This window comes from Aethalodelphis obliquidens, unplaced genomic scaffold, assembly GCF_003676395.1.
Source record: "Aethalodelphis obliquidens isolate GAN/ISIS:26980383/991018 unplaced genomic scaffold, ASM367639v1 scaffold62, whole genome shotgun sequence".
Lineage (NCBI taxonomy): Eukaryota > Metazoa > Chordata > Mammalia > Artiodactyla > Delphinidae > Aethalodelphis > Aethalodelphis obliquidens.
The window spans coordinates 9,723,030-9,741,854 of record NW_020838006.1 but is presented as its reverse complement, the minus strand read 5'-3'; the positions used below and the strand labels follow the sequence as shown (position 1 = coordinate 9,741,854).

Sequence of the window (18,825 nt, the reverse complement as noted above, 5' to 3'; positions counted from 1 at the left end):
GACCAGGGCTTGAACCCGTGTCCCCTGCATTGGCAGGCAGATTCTTAACCACTGTGCCACCGGGGAAGTCCTACCCCCACTTGCTCTTATTGGCCATTACTAATAGGCCATTACTGAGACCTGTCAAAGTTAGGTCCCTATAAGTTCAGGGGCTTGCACTCTGCCTTGCACAAGAGATACTCACTGTGGTGGTTTTTTTCAGGTTGGGTGAACAAGTCTGCTCCAGAGCAGGATGGCTCTGAAATTGATTTGCCAGGGATAACATCAAAGAGATCCCAAGAGGATGAATACCAGGATTCTACATTTGAAGAAAAATATGTATGTGAGAGCATGAAGGAAAACCCTCCCAGAGAGGTCTCTGGACCATGCCTTTTCCAAGAAGGTTTTGGGGGAATAGCTTTCATCCACAAGGAAGCACCTCCAGAAATGATTAGACAAGAATATAATTTTGAGAGAAGCCTGCTTTTGACCTCAAGCCTTGTTACACATCTCAGGGTTTCTACAGAAGAGAGCCTACATCAGTGGGAGACAAGTAGCATATACACCAATGAGATTTCAGACCAAAGTAAATGTCCGATCTTCTCTACACAGAAAAAATCTTGGAAATGTAGTGAATGTGGAAAAACTTTTAATCAGAGCTCATCCTTTACCCAGCATCAGAGAACTCATACGAGACCCTACACATGTGAGGAATGTGGGAAAACTTTTAGTCGTAGCTCATTCCTTGTTCGACATCAAAGAATTCACACCGGAGTGAAACCATATGGATGTGAGCAGTGTGGGAAAACATTTCGATGTCGATCATTTCTTACTCAGCATCAGAGAATCCACACTGGAGAGAAACCGTATAAATGTAATGACTGTGGGAATTCCTTCCGCAATCATTCACATCTCACTGAACACCAAAGAATTCACACTGGAGAGAAACCTTATAAATGTAATAGATGTGGGAAGGCATTCAGTCAGAACACACACCTCATTCATCATCAGAGAATTCACACTGGTGAGAAACCTTATTTATGCAATGAATGTGGCTCTTCGTTTCGCAAACACTCAAATCTTACACAACATCAGAGAATTCACACTGGGGAAAAGCCCTATAAATGTGATGAATGTGGGAAGACTTTCCATACAAAGGCAAACCTCTCTCAGCATCAGAGAATTCATACTGGAGAGAAACCCTATAAATGTAAGGAATGTGGGAAAGCGTTTTGTCAGAGCCCATCCCTTATTAAACACCAGCGAATTCATACTGGAGAAAAACCCTATAAGTGTAAGGAATGTGGCAAAGCTTTTGCTCAGAGCACCCCACTCACTAAACATCAGAGAATTCATACAGGGGAAAGACCGTACAAATGCAGTGAGTGTGGTAAAGCTTTCATTCAGAGCATTTGCCTTATTCGGCATCAGAGAAGCCACACCGGAGAAAAACCCTATAAATGCAATGAATGTGGGAAGGGCTTTAACCAGAATACCTGCCTCACTCAGCATATGAGAATTCATACTGGAGAGAAGCCCTATAAATGTCAAGAATGTGGGAAAGCCTTTGCTCACAACACGTCTCTTACTGAACATCATAGAACTCACACTGGTGAGAAGCTCTATAAGTGTAGTGAGTGTGAGAAAACCTTCCGCAAGTATGCACACCTTAGTGAACATTACAGGATTCACACTGGTGAGAAGCCTTATGAATGCTTTGAATGTGGAAAATTCTTCAGACATAGTTCAGTCCTTTTCAGACATCAGAAACTTCACAGTGGTGAATAAACCTGGCATTCAGGTTATGACAGTTCTCTAGAGACAGTGACTAGGAATCTGGCTGGGGAAGAGGGACAGGAAGAGTTCCTAGAGGAAAGGATAAAGGAGCCTTGGATACTGCACTCAGGAGGTATTTTGAGAAATGGAGGTGGGAGCTTGGAGAATGCAGAGCCTACTCCAGGTGGGCATCTGGGAATACAGGGTAGGAAAGAAGTTCCTACTTTTCACAGAAATCCTTGCTCTTTGCCATTCCTTTGTCTCCATGGCATTCTCATACCTGGAGATGCCATTTAAGTTAGCACTGTGTTTCCCTTATTACACCCCTGCTTCACCCTCCCAACTTGTCACCTGTGTTCACTGGTCATAGGCTGTGCTTTTCCAAATTGATTGTCGGTGTGAAAGTGGCAGCAGCTCTGAGGTAGTGCTGAGTAGCCTGCAGATGCCTGAGGCCGCTCTGACTATGCCACCGTGGGGAGGCTGCCCATCTGTGGAGGCGTTCCCGTGAAGGGGAGATAGAAACAAGTGAAAACAGAATCCTTAGTCATTCATCTATTCAGCAAATAAGGGGATATGTGGCAAGAGCTGGGTTGATTGCTACAGAAAAATTGGTGAAGAAGGCTTTTATCAGGGTGAGGGAGAGCTTCCTGATCCTTTCAAGCTGGAGGGTGACTTGGGGCTAAGAAGGAAATAAGAGATCAAGAGAGACTTCTCTTGAATGATGTCAGTTTGTGGGAAGGAAGTCAGATCTGCTCAGAGGAAGCAGAGAGGAAGACCTAACCTCTTTCCCAGAGGAATATTATCTTACCCAGAAAGAAAATAGTTTGTGCTAGACTGCTAGTGCTAAGAAGCCTCAGAGCAGGAAGCCTGCCTGTGACTGAGCAAGCTACCCACATATCCCTGTCCTAGACTAGGGCATACACCTGTCTCTTGTAAGTTTGGCTGGGACACTAGTGCACAGGGACCAGGGGAGAGGGGCCCACTAGGATTAACAAAGTGGGACTTGGTTTGTTAGCCTTTAGAGAGGAGAAAGCATTAGTGATGAAGTGGTCACCGTAATGGGGATGGCTAGGTTTTGTGTAATCATGGCATTGGTGGCTCTAACCATGGATTCATTAGATCTCAGATATTTCTGTTTTTATTGGGCCTCTTTTTCCAGGATATTTATCATTCCCTGCGGATTAGGAGTATCTAGGGAAACACTTCTCGTGGGATGAATTTGGAAAGAATTCTAGAGAGAATTACCTCTTTTTCAAATCCCTGAAAATTGAGATAACATGGTTTGCCATGACTGTGATGGTATTTTATTCTTTTGAGAGAAAGGAAAGGCATGTTTCCCCTTTATTTCCCCATTCTCTTTCATGTTTTTAACTGCTACCCAGAGATTCAGCTCTGGAAGATTAAGTGATCTTAAATTAGCCTTTGACTAGTAGTTGAAATAGTTTCTATGCTCTGAAGCTTATATAGTTTTTAAAATATGACTGTTTAAAAACTAAAGTAAGTTAATTCTGGAATGGTTATTTGGAACTCAGCATCGATTTTTTTTTTTTTCCAGAGCAAGTATCTTACAAGCATTGGTTTGAGCAATTAATTACCAATAATGGGAATGTGGCAGAAATAACATATTTTCCCTCTCCAGCTGTAAAGATTATGTTCTCAAATCTGCCATAGGACAATTCATAATTGAGTAAATTAATATGGGCAAAAATAACCCTATGAAAACTTTACATTTTATGCTCATGGAAAAAAAATATAGTCTACTGAAAGCAAATGTCAATGTATTTTTTTTCTAAATGAAAAAAAACACAACTCATTGCTAGCATGTAGTAAATGTTCAATAAATTTTTATTTGTTGAATTAATATATTTTAGTCAAACTTTGCCCACCAAAAACTTTAGGAACTTCCTGATATTTAGAGTAATATTTATATGCTACCATCTTTGGAGTCTTGAGTGGTGATTAGAGAGGAAAGGGAGAATTTTCTTGAGGAAGAAATGTGTTGTAGTTTATCTTATGACAGGGCCAAAAGTAAGCTCATCACACGAGATGAATTGTGCCGAAGCACAGCAGTAGAGGGCTGCCGCTCGCCCAGGCAAAACAGCGCCGTCTGTCCTGCTGTGGTAGCTTTTAGTAAAGCATTATCTAGGTTTACACTTTAAGACTTGTTTTCTTAACATTTCAGAAATGCCAAACCAGCAACCTATGTTTTTATTAATTATACAAGGAATAATAGGCTTTCTTGAAAACATGCCGTGCTTCGTCCTTGAGCGCAAAAGCAGCACGAAGTTCCCACCACTCTGATTATACTGAGGACATCTCATGGATCAGTGCCCAAAGCACTCAATGCTTCTTTGCAGGCCCCCGGTTTGCCGGGGGCGGGGTGGGGGGGCTCAAAGCAATCAGGACTGTTTGCAGTTCTGGCTTATTCGCCAGCCCCCAGTTTGCTGGGGGGGGGGCCTCATGGGTCACGTCTCCTTTCCATGTCCTCAGTTATTCCACTACAGAAATGGGAAAACCTTAGGGTGAAAGATGCCTAAGTTGATGTTAGAAAGATTTTCTAAAATGGAGTGGAGAACATGGATTAAGTGGAGTTTTTAATCCTCAGGTTAAGAGTGTCCAGTACCATTTTTACTTCCTGGAGAAGCAGGAAGGAAAGGAACATATCCTCTTTACTCTCATCCTATATTCTCACCCTTGCAATATTTGCTCCTGATTTTCTCTCAGTTGCTGGCCCACCATATACCTAGCCACTCCAGCTTGGTCCCAAGTCTAGGAATTGTCCTCTTCCTCAGCCTTCCCTCGTCATATCCAATCAACAACTATATCCTGTTGACATTATGTAACTCCTAAGTCTGGAAGCCATCTCTACTGCTGCTGCTTTATTCCAGCTCCCTGGTTTATTTCCTAGGTGATTTTTATGTTTTCCCAAACAGTCTTGCAGTTTCTTGCCCCACTAAGCCATCTTTCACATTTCTTCTGGGTGGTCTTTGCAAGACACAACTGTGGCAGCTCTGTTGTTCTCTCTCTGAATAAAGTGCTAGCCTCAACGGGCATCTGAGGCTCCTCATCTGGCCCAGGCCCCCTTTGCCATTCTCAGAGGACATTCCTTGCATGTTCTGTTCCATAGTGCAAGTTCCTGTGACTCATCATCTCTGGACTCTACTTTGGCACCTTTGCACATACTGTTTTCTATGGCCTATTTGCCTTCCTTGCTTCTGCTTGCCTGGGAGGCTCCCATTTGTCACTTATGAATGTGCTCAGGCAACATCTCTTCAAAGCTGTTTCTGACCTCACATTTCAGTATTATTTCTGTGTTTTGTAACTTCATCATTTCATGTATCATGTTAGGTTGTAATGGCTAGTTTACAGATCTTTCTCTTTCCACTGAACTGTCAGCTCCATCAGGGCAGGAGCCATGTGAAATTTATTCATCTTTGTATCCTCAGTCTCTGGCATTTCGTAGGTACTCAATAAATATTTGTTGAGCTCAACTAAAATCAAGTCAGACATTTCTCCATGCCCACCTACAGGTCGTGACTTAGGTCCACAGTTATCAGCAGAAAGGAGGTATACATGAGTATACCTGAGCAGAAAGGTGAATACATGAATGTGTCATGAAGCGTTTGCCAGAAGCAAGAATTCTGCACCTTCCTCCAAGGTACAGAGTGTGTGGTCCACTCGGATACTTTTTCTTATGAGATCCTACAGAGAGGCTCTCATAAGAAAAAGTAATATGTAGCAAAGAATTTTTTTGGTTTTGTTACAAATTAGGCATTTAAATGTCCCATCATAGTTTAACAAAGTGCTTTCAGATATACTGATGTCAGGGTCAATAGGAAGAGGAAAATCCATGCAGGTGTAGAAGCACAGCTATGTCAACTGGAATATCCATGAAATAAGAGAGACAGGAGCTGAGCAGTGATGCTGGCCTGGCAGGAGAGCAGTTGAGCTGGAAACCCCAACATGGAAGCTTATGTCTTTCCTTGGGCTCTGGAATGATAAAGAATTAGAATGTGTTGCTTATGTTCAGTGTGCCGAAATGTAATTTGTGACTTCAGAAGGACACGGGATGAGGCCACATGAGATCCTCAAAACGACAGAAGGGAAAACAGAAAGATGGTTGGACTTGCCCAAGGTCACACACCTAGTCTCAGGTAAAACTGAAACTCCAGTGTCCTTTCTTTGCCCTCAGATTTCTCTTTACTGGTTGTAATTCTGCTCCATGACGCCTCTTTACTTGTGTCTGTTAGGCCCTACTCCTGAGAATGGGAGAAGCTCACTTTAGATCAAGGAGCTTTTTGGCCCACAGAATAAGACCTTACTGCATGTAAGTGAGGGTGAGAAATAAGTTGATTTTACATTTTGACCCCATCTTTCTTTCCACATAATGCAGAAGTCTAGTCTTGACCCGGGGTAGCTCTAGTTTCACTCTCTTGCAGCTGCTATCTAGCAGGGCTAGGATCATTTTAGTTTTGTGGAATATTTTTGGTGTCCATTCCTCCAATCCATTTTCCACCTCTCATTGAAAAATCTCAACCCAAATTTCAGTTAAGCCCCAGATTCCTGTTTCTAACCTGCTCCGCCTAGGGTACCCCACTCCAGGGTTAGTTTCCACCCGGCAGAGCCTGCTGATTTAGAGATTCTTTGAAGCCTAAAAGTTAGGGGGGAAATGAGTAGGCCTAGGCTCTGTGGTATGTGGGATGTTAGGGCTATGGAGGAAGAACCTGCTATCTTGCTGAGACTGTGACATTGGGTAAAAAGAAAGGCAAGCCCAACATTGTTCCCTGGCATGTCAGCTAACAGTTCTACAAAGGGTCCCCTTTTAGCTGAAGATGGTTAGTGATGGTTTCAGTCTGGCATCTCCACTCCTGTTTTCAGCATCCTAAATGGATTCAATTTTGGGAAAACAGTCCATCTGGAAATTTGAGCAGGTAACTGCTGCATCTCATTCATTTATTAATTGTTTACTGAGAGCCTACTCACACTAGGGATATGATGGTAAGCAGACAGCCCTATTTTCCTGAGCTTGCAGATCAGTGGGAATGCCTGGAAGTAGGTCAGGTGCCGCATTGCCCATGCCTTCATCCCTGGGATACATTTGTCAGGATGAGCCCTTATGCGCAAATATTCCTTAATGAGGATCAGCAGGATCTAAAGTTTCCCCAAAAGGGGGCAGGGGTGCTACCTGGAAGGCTTGAAACGTCCTGAAAGCCAATTCAGTCAATGGGGGACTGGAGCTGGGATTTGGGGAACATGATAGGACAAACATTTATTGAGCATTTTTCAAGAACCAGAAATTCTTGGTAATTTACACGAGTTAGCCTCATTTAATCCTCACAACCCTGTGAAACTTGGTATCATTAAGGAGTGCGCACAGAGGGGTAAAGTAACGCCCAAGTTCACACACTGAGAATCTGAGCTCTTGTCTTTTGGCTGATTGTTGAACAAAGATCCGGAAGGGTGTTTGCGGTTCCTCTGAGGAAGCCAATTATCCAGCAGGTGAGAATGTGTATAAGAGTGTTCTATAAGCTTTGGGAAAACCTTTAGAAGACCTCCAAAGGACCGTGACCTGGAAAAGAGTTTTTAGGAAGATCAGTGTGGTCGAATTGCTGGGTGAATTAACCTGGAGTAAGAGCTCCCTGTGGCGTCCCCCAGTCTCACTTGCGGTCAGCCTCCTTATTCTGGGAGGAGGTATACTGATGGATTTGCCACTGTTTCTGAGCCGGGGAGGAAGCCCCCTGCCCTCCTAGGGAGACAGTTGCGGTTGCTGGCGCGGCGCGGACTGGTGACGTCATGGCGGCCCAGAGCGCCCAGGAAGAGCTGCGCGGGCGGCCCAGGAGCGCGCAGATGATAGAGGGTGGAGAGGTGTGGCCGGCGGCGCCGCGGGGAGCGCGTGGTGAGCTGAGTAGGCCGTACCCGGCTGCGGCTGGTTCCAGGAGGAACCCAGTCGGCCGCAGCGCCTCTTCATGCCGGCCGAGCAGGGCACTTTGGAGCGGAGGCCCGGGGACCGGGACCGGCTCCCCTGAAGAGGGAGGGGCGAAGGCTGTCCCAGAGCCCTGGTCTGGGAGTTGGGAGGCCGGGGTTGCATTTGCATGTACTTGAGCCAGCGAACCCCTAAGTTCCGTTTTCTCTGTTCCAGAAGCGAATACTATTCCTCGCTTTGCCACTTCACAGAGTTGTACGGGTTGATTAAGTATATGTGCAAGTTATCTCTTTCCTTTCATTAAGTTTATATTCCTCTCTAATAGCAACAGGATAGGTGCTGTACAAAGACATCAATAATAATTTAACAGCAGATACTATTTATTGAATGCTTATCAGTCAGTATTCTTCTAAATACATTACATGTGTTAACTCATTTATGCATCATCACCCTATGAAGTAGTTATTATCAGCTCCATTTAACATTTGTTAAAAATGGAGTACAGAAAGAGTAACTTACCCAATATCACTTAGTTAATAAATGGTGGAACAGGGATTCAAACCCAGAGACCACTAGCCCCGAGCCCGTGCTATATTTGTTTTCAAGTTTGGTAGAGGAAAACGGGATGTAATCAGAGTATTAAACACAGAGTGGAAGGAGCTATAGTAGAGACGTGTGAAATTTTTCCAGAATGTTGAGGAAGTGCCTTGGAAGCGTGAAGAAAACTTTTCCTCAAGGAAGAAATGTGGTGGTTCATACTTGACCTGAATATTAAAATTGTTTAGAAGAGTAACTTAATCTAATTAGAAGTTTGAAGATAATTAGTTGTTCAGTGTCAAGAGGTGCTAGTGGATTGGGATGGATTAGACTGGAAACCGGGTCACTGCCTTTTGATGTGGTGGTCTTTCCTTTCTATTCAGAGGGGTTCTTAAAACCTTTCCTTTTAGGAGGGGTTCTTAACATCTTCCAACAGACACCCCCTGTCTTTTGTTGGAGATTTTGCTTCACACCGAGGCAGTCTTATTTGCCTGAAATTAATAGGCCTCTGATTGTGGGAGACTAAGTGCTGGGGTGTTGCCCTGCTATTGACTCAGCCTATTCTTAACAAGAGGGCATCTCACTGCTGGACACATAGTAGCTGCTCAGTTAGTACTTTTCACAGAAATGAATAACCGGCTTCAATCAAAGTGGGACTGGAAGGGCTTGATTTGAGGTTCTTGCTCTTTTCCATCTGTTTTTAGAGTCAAAGAATCACAAAGTGTTGGTACTAGAGGAAGCTTTAGATATCATCTAGTTTTTCATTTCACAGATTTAAAAAGTCACAGTTGAAATTGAGTGACTTGCTTCAGGTCATTAAGCAAGTTAGGGGCAGAGCAGAGACTAGAACCCAGACCTCTTGACTGAGTCCACTGCTTATCTCACTGCCTTTTACTGTAGCCCCATAGTCTTTGATTTCTGAAGTCAGTGACTTCTCCATTAGGTTTGGGGGTGGGGAGGTGCCTTTGGGCTCCAATCTTATCTCTGGTGGAGGAATTTTTACCCCAGGATGCTTGGTCCTTAAGAGCACCTGCCCTCTTTCTTTGTGCATTGTCACATCTCACTGACTTTTTGTCATTGGTGATACATGCCTACGAGAACAAGGACATTCATTCAGATTTAAAATAGTCATTTGGTTAGGGATGGGCTATTCCTGGATTCCCTTGAATCCAGAGTATGAAGGAAGTAGGCTGACAATTTATGGGTGCTCTTTCTCCTCCCTCTGTGCCTCAAATTCCTGCTCTTCCTCATGAGAAGAGTCCCCAGGAGACAAACTGTAGTCACTTGTATTCCTAACAGCTTGTCTCTGGGTAAGTGAAATCTAACTAGAGAGCCCAAGATGGGGCTGCTCAGTAGGCAGACCTAAGGTGGGACCCAGCAGTGACCACTATACCTAAACCCTGCAGACTGAAAACACAGAACCACCCAGAAATGGGACCATCTTACTTAAATCAGATTTAGAGTGGCTTATTGTGAAAGAAGGCTATGGAGTAATTGGTAATAGGGTAGATCAGAGTGTGAAGTAATTTTTTTAATATAAATTTATTTATTTATTTATGGCTGCGTTGGGTCTTTGTTGCTGCGCGCGGGCTTCTAGTTGCAGTGACTTCTCGTTGCAGAGCACCGGCTCTAGGCATGTAGGCTTCAGTAGTTGTGACATGCGGGCTCAGTACTTGTAGCTCGTGGACTCTAGAGCACAGGCTTAGTAGTTGTGGCACACGGGCTTAGCTGCGGCATGTGAGATCTTCCTGGACCAGGGATCGACTCCGTGTCCCCTGCATTGGCAGGCGGGTTTGTAACCACTGTGCACCAGGGAAGTCTCAGTAATTTCTTATCACACGAACTTAAACTGCCGTCATCTGGTGGAACACCCTGAAACCACTTGCTGAACTGCTAAGTATGATGCTCTAATGGTGTAGTGGTCAGAAACCGATAGTAAATTATTGGAAGACCCATTGCAAAGGTGATTGTTTCCTCAGAGGGTATGCAATGGGCTTCTGGCCTCGTTTGGAACAAGAGCTTAAGTAATCACAACTGCCATTGTTATTGGCCATCAGAAGGCAGTGTGGAGCCTGGGTATCTGTTAAAGTAAGTAAGAATAGTACTGGGTGAACTGGATTTTTAGGTAATGGGAACTTTTTGAATAGATATAATAGACTATTTATGTCCTGCAGAATTCAGTCTAGTCTAATATGTACACATAATACATGTACACATATGTGCCCATATGTGCATTGAGAGATCCTAGAAGAAAATTCATCAAAATACCAACTGTTTATTTTGGGTGGTAGGATTTCAAGTAATTTCATTTTTGGACTAACTGACTGTTTTACAGAATGAGCTTTTTTTTTTTTTTTCCCCCTGTATGATTAAGAAAAGAAAACCTTTTTATTTTGGACAATAAAAATAAAGGAAATAAAGGTGTGGTTAGAGTTTTGGTTTTATGTTTAGCTATTTAAACCACTTAGAGTTTATTTTTGTATATATATGTCCATACTGGAAGTTTATACAGCAGATAAAGATAGATTTACACAAAATAGTCAATATATTAACAACCAGTGTGGTACAAGACTGCCCAATCAAATCAGTCTCTTGACTGTAAACCATTAAAAAATTTTTTATTGGATTATAGTTGATTTACAATGTTGTGTTAGTTTCAGGTGTACAGCAAAGCGATTCAATTATACATATACATACATTCATTCTTTTTCAGATTCTTTTCTCATACAGGTTATCACAGAATATTGAGTAGAGTTCCCTGTGCTATACAGTTGGTCCTTGTTGGTTATCTATCTTATATATATATATAGTAGTGTGTGTATGTAAATCCCAACACCCTGATTTACCCCTCCTCGCCATGTTACCCCTTCAGTAACCATAAGTTTGTTTTCGATATCTGTAGGTCTGTTTCTGTTTTTTAAATAAGTTCATTTGTATCATTTTAAAAAATTATATCCACATATGAGTGGTATTATAAGATATTTGTCTTTCTCTGTCTGACTTCACTTAATATGATCATCTCTAGGTCCATTCATGTTGCTGCAAATGACATTATTTTGTCCTCTTTTATGGCTGAGTAATATTCCATTGTATATATGTACCATATCTTCTTTACCCATTCCTCTGTTGATGGACACTTAGGTTGCTTCCTGGCTATTGTAAGTAGTGCTACAATGAACACTGGGGTGCATGTATCTTTTCAAGTTATGGTTTTCTCCGGATATATGCTCAGGAGTGGGATTGCTGGATCATATAGTAGTTCTATTTTTAGTTTTTAAAGGAACCTCCATACTGGTCTCCATAGTGGTTTTACCAATTTACATTCCCACCAACAGTGTAGACGGTTCCCTTTTCTCCACACCCTCTCCAGCATTTATTGTTGCAGACTTTTTGATGATGACCATTCTGACCTGTGTGACGTTATATCTCATTGTAGTTTTTTAAAAATTTTATTTATTTATTTATTTTTGGCTGTGTTGGGTCTTCATTTCTGTTCGAGGGCTTTCTCTAGTAGCGGCAAGCGGGGGCCACTCCTCATCGCGGTGCGCGGGCCTCTCACTGTCGTGGCCTTTCTTGTTGCAGAGCACAAGCTCCAGACGCGCAGGCTCAGTAGTTGTGGCTCACGGGCCCAGTTGCTCCGCGGCATGTGGGACCTTCCCAGACCAAGGCTCGAACCCGTGTCCCCTGTATTGGCAGGCAGATTATCAACCACTGCGCCACCAGGAAAGCCCCTCATTGTAGTTTTGATTTGCATTTCTCTGATAATTAGTGATGTTGAGCATCTTTTCATGTTCTTTTTGGCCATCTGTATTCCTTCTTTGAAGAAATGTCTGCCCATTTTTTGATTGGGTTGTTTGTTTCTTTTGACATAGAACTGCATGAGCTGTTTGTATATTTTGGAGATTCCAACTGTAAACCATTTGTGCAGATACTCCAGTGTGTACCAGTTGACTCTCAGCCCCAGTAGATCTGTATGTACCAACATGAAATGATCTCAAAGACACATTCCTTGGTGAAAAAAAAATCAAATTGCATAGCAGCATCTATACAACGATTTTATTTATGTAAAAAGAATCAAATGCTATATGTGTGTTAAAAATATGGAGAAAAAAGACTGAAAGAATATACTCCAGATTAACTCTGGGAAGGGGGTGGTTTCATTTGGGTAGAGTGGGGTGGTGATGGTTATAAAAATTACTGTCTTATCCTGTATACTTTCATATTATCTAAATATTTTAAGGTGAGGATACATCCATGTGTAACTTGTATAATTAGAAAACTAAAATAGAAGGAAGCCTCAGGGAATAAGAATGTGTTTGTGTCTCCAGACCATCCAGAGAAGAGGTTGCTCTGATGTGTGGTTCCTGAATATCCATTCTCTGATTCTGTGCACCTTTATTGAGAGCATCAGGTTCAAAGTTTGATGCCATTAAGATTGTCTAAGTAGTCCACTCTTTCTCCAGTTCTGTGCTTCCTAAGGAGTGTCGTGATGACAACAGTTTGGTTCCCATACAGTTTTTCTATACTGGAGAGAATATATTAACCAGCTGGACATTAAGCATATAAAATTTTCACTGTAAACTGGTGAAGTGACTTTATGTTTTCTACATCACTCTCCTTGTGAATTTGATTAGTGCACATCAGATTTTGAAGCATTTTTTGGCTTCAAGGGTGAGGGCCAGATCCTGGATCATGATGCTATAGTGAAATTACTGTCCAATGGGGGCTTCTTCCTTAAGGACCACCTCTGTCTTATTTTTATGTAAACAAAACAGTGATATCTTATTTTCTTTCATTAAGCAGAACTCTAGTTTTCAAACCTAGATCCTTCCCAGTTGTACCTAGGGGCTGAATGTTTTGGAGAGAAAGAGAGGTCCAAAGAGACACCTATCAAGGTGAGTGAATAGGGAAGGATAGGTGAGATGGACCTAGCAAAAGTTACAGCCTGGATCACCTTTGAAATCTTGAAAGAGGAACTCTTCAATTATCACTGGTCTGCCAAGGTACTGATTATAGGCAACCTAAGGAAATATAATTACTTTTCACCCATTTTTGAGGACTAGAAATGGTAGGTGAGTGGTAATTTTCCCCAACACTTAACTTACCCAAGATTAATATACTTATCCCTTTCACATTCTCCTGCTATTTATCACTCTGGATGATCCTAAATTACCTGGGTCAGTTTTTAGTATTTGAGTGTTTCAGAATCAATCACAATAGGGAAGTTTATAGATTTACCAAAACCTGTCACTACTTAATCTCTTTCTCCCAATCACCTATTCTAATCTTTTCCCCAGGTCATTGTGATCTTCTTTCTCTATTATTGAGAAGAGAATAAAAATCAGGACTTCACAATGCAGGTCCTCTCTTCTGCACGGAGGACATTTTCCTTTGTGAATGTTTTTTTCAGGCAAGAAAATCAAGCCTGATGGCACAGTGTTAAATGACTTGAAAAGACATGGAGGGTCAGAGAGCCTGGTCATCAGAGGTTCACATTAGGAGAAGTTGAAGATGCATGCTGAATAAGGACTAGAAGGGGAAATCCTGCAGGAATGACTGGGAGGACACCATATGCACACAGACCTTTCACAGGAGAACAGTGTTACTCTAAGGATAATCATCTTTGAGAAAGTACCTTGTAAGTATTCTGAATCTGAGAGACAGTTTCTTTTAAACTGGAACCTATTAGACACCCCCTTCATCATGTTACAAAAAGCATGAGTTCCAGCCAGATTTCACTGCAAGTGAAACATCAGAGACTTAAAAGACAGAAGAAACCTTCCAAGTGTAGTGAATGTGGAAAGTTTTTTACTCAGAGATCATCTCTTACCCAGCATCAGAAGATTCACACGGGAGAGAAACCCTATGTTTGTACTGAATGTGGAACTTGTTTCCGGAAACACTCAAATCTTACTCAACATCTGAGGATTCATACGGGAGAGAAACCTTATAAATGTAATGAATGTGAGAAAGCCTTTCAAACAAAAGCAGTCCTTGTCCAGCATCTGAGAATTCATACTGGGGAGAAACCCTATAAATGCAATGAATGTGGCAAAGCCTTTTGTCAGAGTCCATCCCTTGTTAAACACCTGAGAATTCATACTGGAGAGAAGCCCTATAAATGCAGCGAGTGTGGCAAAGCCTTCAATCAGAGCATATGCCTTACTCGTCATCAGAGAAGTCATTCTGGAGATAGACCTTATAAGTGTAATGACTGTGGGAAAGCCTTTAATCAGAGTGCGTGCCTCAGGCAGCATCAGAGAATCCACTCAGGGGAGAAGCCCTACATATGTACCAAATGTGGTAAAGCCTTCATTCAGAACTCTTCCCTTGTTGAACATGAGAGAACTCACACTGGAGAGAAACTTTTTAAGTGTAGTGAGTGTGAAAAAACCTTTCGCAAGCAAGCACACCTTAGTGAACATTACAGAATTCACACTGGAGAGAAAGCTTATGAATGTGTTAACTGTGGGAAATCCTTCAGGCACAGCTCAGCGCTTGCTCGACATCAGAGGCTTCATGCTGGGCAATAAAACTCGGGATATAAATAGGATGGAAAGACTTGTATCAATATGAAAACACTTCTTTTTTTTTTCTAAATTCTTAGGAGATTAGGACTCAAATCTTCGCCTGGGATGAATGTTTTGTATGTTGAGCACAAGGCAATGTGTCCTAAAAATTAAGAAAATAGACTCAGAACTAGATAGTCTTAAGTTTGATGGCTTCTCTGCCACTTAATGGGTGTCTGACCTTACCGCTCTGAGCCTCAGTTTTCCCCATCCTCCCCAAAGAATAATGAGGTTACTTACTAGGGTTGTCTTGAGAATAAAATGAGTGGTATATAATAACTAACTGCCAGTAGTTGGTTTTGAGTGATAGATGTTGCAAAAGTTTATAAATCTGGTTATTGAAAACAAAGGTCAATTTTTTGTTTATCATAATGTATTTTTTCTTAAGAATATCCTTGTAATTGGGCTGTGATTTCCTGCTTAATCTACAGGCTATTTAAAATATAACATATAGATTTAAATAGGAGAACACATTTAAGACCAGTTTCTCCTTGAAAAAATTCAGATTTAATCAGAGAAAAAAGAAATGATTGGGATTTGAGTGGACATTTTGGGTACTCTGAATAGTTTTATGTAGATTTTGATACCTTCCATTGTTGGATCTAATTTCACTTCAAGCTCTGGACTTCTCGTTTCCATGAAAAGGGAAGCCTCACTAACACTAACTGAGTAAAAACTCGTGTTCAGGACTTTTGTGTGTGTTTTGAGGTGGAGTGGGATGAGGAGAAGACACAGGAGAATAGAGAGGGGGCATAAGACAGAGAATATAAGCCTCTTGATGAGGACGTGGCTTTATTTGTTTTGAAATCTAGGAGCACAACACTAAAGGGGAGCCTCTTAAGGGAAGAGGAGGGTAGGAGACGTTGGGTTCTTAGGCGCCAGCAGGTGGGGCCTACATGAGAATAACGTCTTGGGGATAAGTGGGTGGGGATGCCTCACAACAAAGAATGGCTTCTTAGAGCTCAAAAGAAGCAAACAAATCAAAGGATACTTTAAAAAAAACATTTATTTATGGCTGTGTTGGCTCTTTGTGACAGTGTGTGGGCTTCTCATTGTGATGGCTTCTTTTGTTGCAGAGCACGGGCTCTAGGCTCGTGGGCTTCAGTAGTTGTAGCACATGGGCTCAGTAGTTGTGGCTCACAGGCTCTAGAGCACAGGCTCAGTAGTTGTGGCACACGGGCTTAGTTGCTCCACAGCATGTGGGATCTTCCCAGACCAGGGCTCGAACCCGTGTCCTCTGCATTGGCAGGTGGATTCTTTTCTTTCTTTCTTTCTTTCTTTTTTTTTTTTTTGGGCTGCATTGGGTCTTTGTTGCTGCACGCGAGCTTCCTCTAGTTGCGGAGAGCGGGGGCTGCTCTTCATTGCAGTGTGCGGACTTCTCATTGTGGTGGCTTCTCTTATTGTGGAGCATGGGCTCTAGGTGCTCTGGCTTCAGTAGTTGCAGCACACAGGGTCAGTAGTTGTGGCTCGCAGGCTCTAGAGCGCAGGCTCAGTAGTTGTGGTGCACTGGCTTAGTTAGTTGCTCTGCGGCATGTGGTATCTTCCCGGACCAGGGCTTGAACCTGTGTCCCCTGCATTGGCAGGTGGATTCTTAACCACTGCGCCACCAGGGAAGTCCCGGCAGGTGGATTTTTAACCACTGTGCCACCAGGGAAGCCCTCAAAGGATACTTTTAATGGTGCTTCATGCAATGCTAATAAGCTACTTAAGGTAAATAAGCACATCTAACACTAAAAGGTGCCCTTGTAGGAAAAGTAGGAGATATTTTCCGCATTTCCAGAGTCAGGGATAAAGAAAGAGAAACTTGACTTCCCAAAGTCAAACAGCTAATGTCAGTGTTGAATCTCAGTCTAGATCCTGGTTTTTATAGTACCAAACTCACAGGTAATTTTCCATCACTGAACCTTTCCATTGTGTGAGATGCCCAAATTGTGAAAAACAGAGGGGGAGGTATTTTTTTCAACTTAATGTGTGCTCATTGAAATACATTTATAAAATAAGAGTGGAAAAAATTAAAATTACATACTTTCACCAAGTACATATACTGAAGTACTTACTTTAGTGTATTTATTCTAGCCTTTCTTCTCTGCTTAGCTTTTCTTTCTTCCATTAAAAAAAAAAAAAGTAACTATGGGGAATTCCCTAGAGGTCCAGTGTTTAGGTCTCCGCGCTTCCACTGCAGTGGGCCCAGGTTCAATCCCTGTTCAGGGAACTAGAATCCCACAAGCTGTGTGGCCAAAAAAAAAAAAAAAAAAAGTAACTATGATTATTATATTACATCTTGCCATTTGATTTAACATAAGGATTTAGCCATACTATTACAGACCTTCTATAAACCTCGTTTTAATGGTTGCTTATTGACCTGCTCATAATTTACTGTTTCCCTTCTGTTTGTTGTTTAAATTAATGCCAATTTTTTCTTATAAATCAGCTAGTCCACTTAATGCAATGCCTGACACATGGTATGTGCTCACGTTAGCTAGTAAAATTATTAACTCAGCAGTGAAACATGTTTGTATATAAAGCTTTTTCATCATTTAAAATTATTGCCTTAGGATTTTCGGAAGGTATGATCTTTAATTTTATTTTAAAAATTTCATTATTTTTTTTGACTAGACAATAGAAGCTTATGGTTTAAAATTCTAAAAGCACAAAAGTTAAACAGTGAAAAGCCTTCTTGGCAGCCACCCCAGATAAAAAATATTATCAGTTTTTTGTTTTCCTTCCAGAGATAGATGATTATAAACAAGGAAACATGTTTCCCTCCTTTTTCTAAAATAGACTTTTTAAGAATAGTTTTAGGGGACTTCCCTGGTGGTGCAGTGGTTAAGAATCCACCTGCCAATGCAGGGGACACAGGTTCGAGCCCTGGTCTGGGAAGATCCCACATGCCGCAGAGCAGCTAAGCCCGTGCACCACAACTACTGAGCCTGCACTCTAGAGCCTGCGAGCCACAACTACTGAGCCCACGCACCACGACTACTGAAGCCTGTGCGCCTAGAGCCCGTGCTCCGCAACAAGAAAAGCCACCGCAACGAGAAGCCCGTGCACCGCACAAAGAGTAGCCCCTGCTCGCCGCAACTAGAGAAAGCCCGCACACAGCAACTGAGATCCAACTGCAGGCAAAAATTTAAAAAATAAAAATAAAAAAAGAACAGTTTTAGGTTCACAGCAAGATTGAATGGAAAGTACATGGAGTTCCCACATATGTACAATCTCCCCATTATCAATGTCCTGCACCAGGGTGATACATTTGTTACAGTCCATGAACCTACACACTATGAACTGAAAATTCATAGTTCAAGTTAGGGTTAACTCTTTTTTTTTTTTAATTGAAGTATAGTTGATTTACAATGTTGTGTTAGTTTCTGGTGTACAGCAAGGTAATTCAGATATGTATGTATATATATGTATGTGCATATATATATATGTGTATATATATACATATATACTTTTCCATTATGGCTTATCACAGGATATTGAATATAGTTCCCTGTGCTATACAGTAGGACCTTGTCATTTATGCATTCTATATATAATAGTTTGCATCTGCTAGTCCCAAACTCCCAATCCATCCCTCTGCTGCACACCCCCCTGCCAACCACAAGTTTGTTCTCTATGTCTATGAGTGTTTCTGTTTCATAGATAAGTTCATTTGTGTCATATTTTAGATATCACGTATAAGTGATATCATATGGTATTTGTCTTTCTCTTTCTAACTTACTTCACTTACTGTGATAATCTCTAGGTCCATCCATGTAGCTGCAAATGGCATTATTTCTTTTTTAATGGCTGAGTAATATTCCACTGTGTGTAAATACCATATCTTTTTATTTATTTATTTATTTTTTATACAGCAGGTTCTTATTAATGTTTTATACATATTAGTGTATATATGTCAATCCCAATCTCCCAATTCATCCCACCAACACCACCTCCTCCCACCACTTTCCCCACTTGGTGTCCATATGTTTGTTCTCTACATCTGTGTTAAATACCACATCTTCTTTATTCATTCATCTGTCATTGGACATTTAGGTT

At 41.7% G+C, this 18,825-nt stretch overlaps 1 protein-coding gene across 2 annotated transcripts in view; it reads left to right on the top strand.

Moving 5' to 3' along the window:
* Positions 1 to 15,055, top strand: part of ZNF35 (zinc finger protein 35) — a 45,157-nt gene extending 30,102 nt beyond the window's left edge. The window contains exons 7-9 of one of the 2 annotated variants that reach the window (XM_027088288.1): positions 592 to 1,756; positions 13,081 to 13,088; positions 13,990 to 15,055. In XM_027088288.1, coding sequence (XP_026944089.1) covers positions 592 to 1,756; positions 13,081 to 13,088; positions 13,990 to 14,748 — 1,932 coding nt within the window. In that variant the 3' untranslated portion in view covers positions 14,749 to 15,055. Of the gene's footprint in view, positions 1 to 202; positions 3,909 to 13,080; positions 13,089 to 13,989 lie in introns of those variants that run through there. The other variant, XM_027088286.1, reaches the window with a different exon arrangement.
* The last annotated feature ends 3,770 nt before the right edge of the window (positions 15,056 to 18,825 follow it).